Here is a 4,229-nt window from a genome sequence, read left to right as displayed (position 1 = left end):
CCATCAGCCGCTGGTCCGGCCGCAGGCGGCTGTCGGTGGGCGCCACGCCGCCCTCGAGCTCGTTGAGGGTCAGCGCCAGCTCGGAGAAGTAGTACATGTTCTCCGCGTTCTCCCTGTGGGGACGTGGGCGGGAATGTGCTGTCCCCGCGGCGCCGCCCCTGCCTGCCTGGCCCAACTGCTCGCAGACCCCACTCCCTCCTGGCCCTCCCGCATCCGGAGTTCCCTTTGGTTTTGGCCGACCTTTCCCCGGTCCCGTGTCCATCCATGATGAACTGACCCTGCAAAAACCCACCAGCTGCATCCATCTTACCCATTATGGATCGCGCTGCCCCCTAACACAAGGCTCCCTGAACTCCATCTGCTCTGTTAGCAGAGACTTCTTGGGAACCTGTCCCTTTCATCTAAAAAAAATTTTTTGGTACTTGGGATCAAACTCAGGACCCTGCAGGCACCCTGCCTGGCAGGCGTGGTGCCACTGTATCCCTTGCAGACTGTGTGTGTGTGCGCGTGCGTGTGTGTATATATGTGTGTGTGTGTATGTATGTATGTATATATTTGGGGGGTACTGGGGAGCGAACTCGGGACCTTGCGCTTGTGAGGCAGGCGACAGAACCACTTTTGTGTATGTTAGATATTAAAAAATGTGTCTGGGCCATTGTGTTCTCTCTTGCATGGTGGCCCACATGCAGGGTGGGTGTACTTGTTTTCCTACTTTTTACTTGGCCCAAGCTTGCTGTGCAGTCTGTTTCTTTTCCTACCTTTAATAAAACTTTGGTACTATATTACAAAAAAAGAAATTCGTCTGAATATTACACTTACAATGGGAGCAAGTAATTGTAATTACAGGTTGAGTATCCATTATTCAAAATGTATGGGACCAAAAGTACTTGTAGTTTTAAAAATTTTGTACTTGTGTAGTGAGATATCTAGGGAATGGGACCCCAATCTAACATGAAATCCACTTACGTTTCAGTTTAAATACAGTATTTTGATTTCATATGTATTCCTGACTGTGACTTGCCACAGGCTAGGTGTGGCATTTTCCACTTATGGTGTCATGTTGATGCTCCAGACTTTTGGAGTTTGGAGCATTTCAGATTTTTCGGATTAGAGATTCTCAACTTGTACTGATATATTGGATTTAGATCTACGGTCTTGTTTTTCCTTTCTGTTCTGTCCTATCCTTTTGTTGGACTGCAGGCACACATTTCTTCTACAGTACAAGTGGAACTACTGGGTTATGGTGTAGTGTGATAGTTCATCTTCAAGAAGAAAGACGGGCGCTGAGGGTGTGGCTCAAGAGCAGTTCATCTGCCCAGCAGCATCGAGGCCCTCTGTTCAATCTCCAGTATCCAAAGTGGCTGCACCTCTTTATATCCTCACTAGTGGTGTTTAAAGGGATACTGAGGATCCAAACCTTTAGCCCTTGATATTGTCAGACTTAGTCATTTTTGCTAATTAAATGAAAGTAAAGCAGTATCTCATTGTGGTGGCTTTGATTAGCATTTGCCTGATTACCCATGACGTTGACCATGGTTTTCATGTGATGACTGGCCATATACAGTATATTTCTGTGAAATTCTTGTTCATGACTCTTGCACATTTTTTCCATTGGGTTGTTTTTGTTCTACTTGTTGTTTAGAAGGTTTTAAAATGTATTATTATTATTATTATTTTTTGAGACAGAGTCTCACTGTATAGCTGTGGCTAGCCTTGAACTTGCTATATAGCCCATGGTGGCCATTGAGATCCTCTTATATCAGCCTTCTGAATGCTGGGATTATGATATGCACCTCTATACCTGACTTTTAAATTATTATTATTATTTAAAATTATTTTTTGTACCGGGGATTGAAGTCGGGACCTTGTGCCTACAAGGCAGGTGCGGTGCCACTGAGCTAAATCCCTGGCCCTTAAATTATTTTTGATTGTGATAAAATACTGTAGTATTATTTTAGGGGGGCCTCTAGAGATTACACCGAAAGGGTCATGCATATTAGGCATTATGTTCCATTACTAAGCTACATCCTCAACTCTTTCTTCATACTAATCCTGCTGTCAGGCGTAGGTATTATGATTACCTTCTCCAGGTTATACACTGTTTTATCATTGTGGTGGATTAGCTAATGGTCAATTTAGGAATGCCCAGCTGAACCCAGTCAGCATGGTTCTGGGCAGGGAAGACCTACCTGACCACTGTTGCTAACGGCCTAAGAGGAGAACCGGAGGGGAAGATCGTATGCTGTTGATTTTCCTGAAGAAGTTTGCCACAGCTGGCCTTCTTGATATGAACGCAGCTGTTCTCATGGTCAGAGAGGCTTGGGTCCTCACTCGCCATGGATAGCTGTTGTTCTTTTCAGGGGAGCTCTGGTCTTTGCCTTGAGTGTTCCTTCCTGGCTGCAGTGCAGATCCCTCAGCCTGGTGGCGCGGATCCTTTACCCTGCCGGCGCAGACTCTCTGCTTCCACCACTGGCCTCTGGGCCTTACTGTGCAGATCCTCCATAAGGACTTGCGTGAGACATTGCCGTGGGCTCTAGGCCTTCAGCTGGATTTGTGCAAGATATTGTTGTAGGATCCAGGCCCTCAGCTGGATTCTTTGGTCTCTAGATCTCTTCACTCCTCTGCATTTTTTTGTGAATATTATAAAATAACCCTATGAATTATGTGTCCTCTATTAAATCTATTCCCTTGTAAACCCTGACTACAACAATCACTTTCTTTAAATTGCTTTTTATTTTGAGACAAGGTCTTGATGGGTAGCCAAGGCTGGTATTGAACTTGCAGCAATCCTTCTGCCTCAGCCTCTCGAGTGCTGTATACAAATAAATTGCCTTTTAATAAGTGAAATTTCTCTCTTTTTGTAGTTCTAAGGATGGAACCTAGGGCCTTACTCAAGCTGGGGAAATACTGTACTTCCTCTATTTTTATTGTTGAGACAAGATCTAAGGTGCCCAAACTGGCCCTGAATTTGGCAATTCTCCTGCCTCAGCTGGGGTTACAGCCATGCACCATCATACCCAGCTACAATATTTCTTTTAATGAACAAAAGCTCATAAACTTTTTGAATGTTTTGATATACTTAAATGCATCAATGCTTTTCTGAGTCTTGTTTAAAATGTAATTCCTTAAGGTCTAGTAGCTACTCCTCTATATTTTTAAACTTAAAGTATTAACTTTATTGTTTAACAGTAAGACAGTATTAATTGTGGAGTTGATTTTTGTTACAAAGCGGGGATTCAGTTTCTTTTTCTATTTTGTTGCCACCTTAGTCATATATCAAGGATACATTGAGCCATGGGACTGTTTCCAGGCTCACTATTCCATTCCATCTTAATTTCAAAATAAGTCCTCAAATGTAGTAAGGTAATTTCCATTTTTTCCAGAAACCCCTTATTCAGCAATATATATTAAAACATTCTAATACGAAGTTCTGTGAAAATCCCTACTGGGATTTTGTTCAGCCTGCTGACTTTTTACATCATGACATCGTTACAATACTGACTTTCGAGCCATGAACAATTTATCTTCTCCATTTATTCAGCACTTCCTTTGATAGTTCTTAGTGAATTTAATACTTTTTGCTCTAGCAATCTTGAATATAAGGATTATTACAAAGTCCTTGATACTTTTGATGTGATTGGTATCTTGTGAATTGCATTTTCTAGTTGTTTGCTGTTTATGGGAATGCGATTGACTTTTGTATATTAATCTTATATATAGGCACCTAAAATGCTTTTTCTAAATGTATTGATGACAATATAATTTATGAATTTTCTAATAAAAATATTCTTTCAGAGTCTAGATATATTAATGACTAAATTGTTATCTTTTTAATACACCATTGGATTGGATTTTCTGAGATCTTGTTTTATAATTTTGCTTATATAAGTGAAATGGGGTTAAGAATTTTATTTTCCTGCTACTATCTTAGCTGGTGTATGAAGGTTATTTTGGCCTCACAATGTAAGATAAAAGAGCACTTCCTCTTTTTTGTGCTTGGGAAGACTATATATAATACTGGTTAACATTTTTTGAGATTTTTATGAATTCACTTGAAATGTTATCTGGGCCTAGTGCTCTCTTTGTGGTAATTTAAAACTACTGTTTATTATAGGAGTATTTGGGAATTTTATTTTTCTAGAATTAGTTTTTCTAAGTAATGTTTTTCTAAGAATTTGTTCTTCCCACCTGAGTTTTAATTATCTATCTCTCTCTCTCTTTTTTTTTTT

General features: G+C 40.6%; 1 protein-coding gene across 1 annotated transcript in view; it reads right to left on the bottom strand.

Annotated features, from left to right (window-relative positions):
• The window catches only part of Osbp2 (oxysterol binding protein 2), a 64,167-nt gene that overhangs the window by 772 nt on the left and 59,166 nt on the right, over positions 1–4,229 (bottom strand). Inside the window, exon 12 of the mRNA XM_033762276.1 lies at positions 1–113. Within this exon, the coding sequence (XP_033618167.1) occupies positions 1–113 (113 nt within the window). The remainder of the gene's footprint in view (positions 114–4,229) is intronic.

Source organism: Fukomys damarensis, unplaced genomic scaffold (assembly GCF_012274545.1).
Source record: "Fukomys damarensis isolate Sample0158 unplaced genomic scaffold, DMR_v1.0_HiC HiC_scaffold_12, whole genome shotgun sequence".
NCBI classification, from domain to species: domain Eukaryota; kingdom Metazoa; phylum Chordata; class Mammalia; order Rodentia; family Bathyergidae; genus Fukomys; species Fukomys damarensis.
Note: the sequence above shows the minus strand (reverse complement) of the source record. Positions and strands in the feature narration are given on the sequence as shown.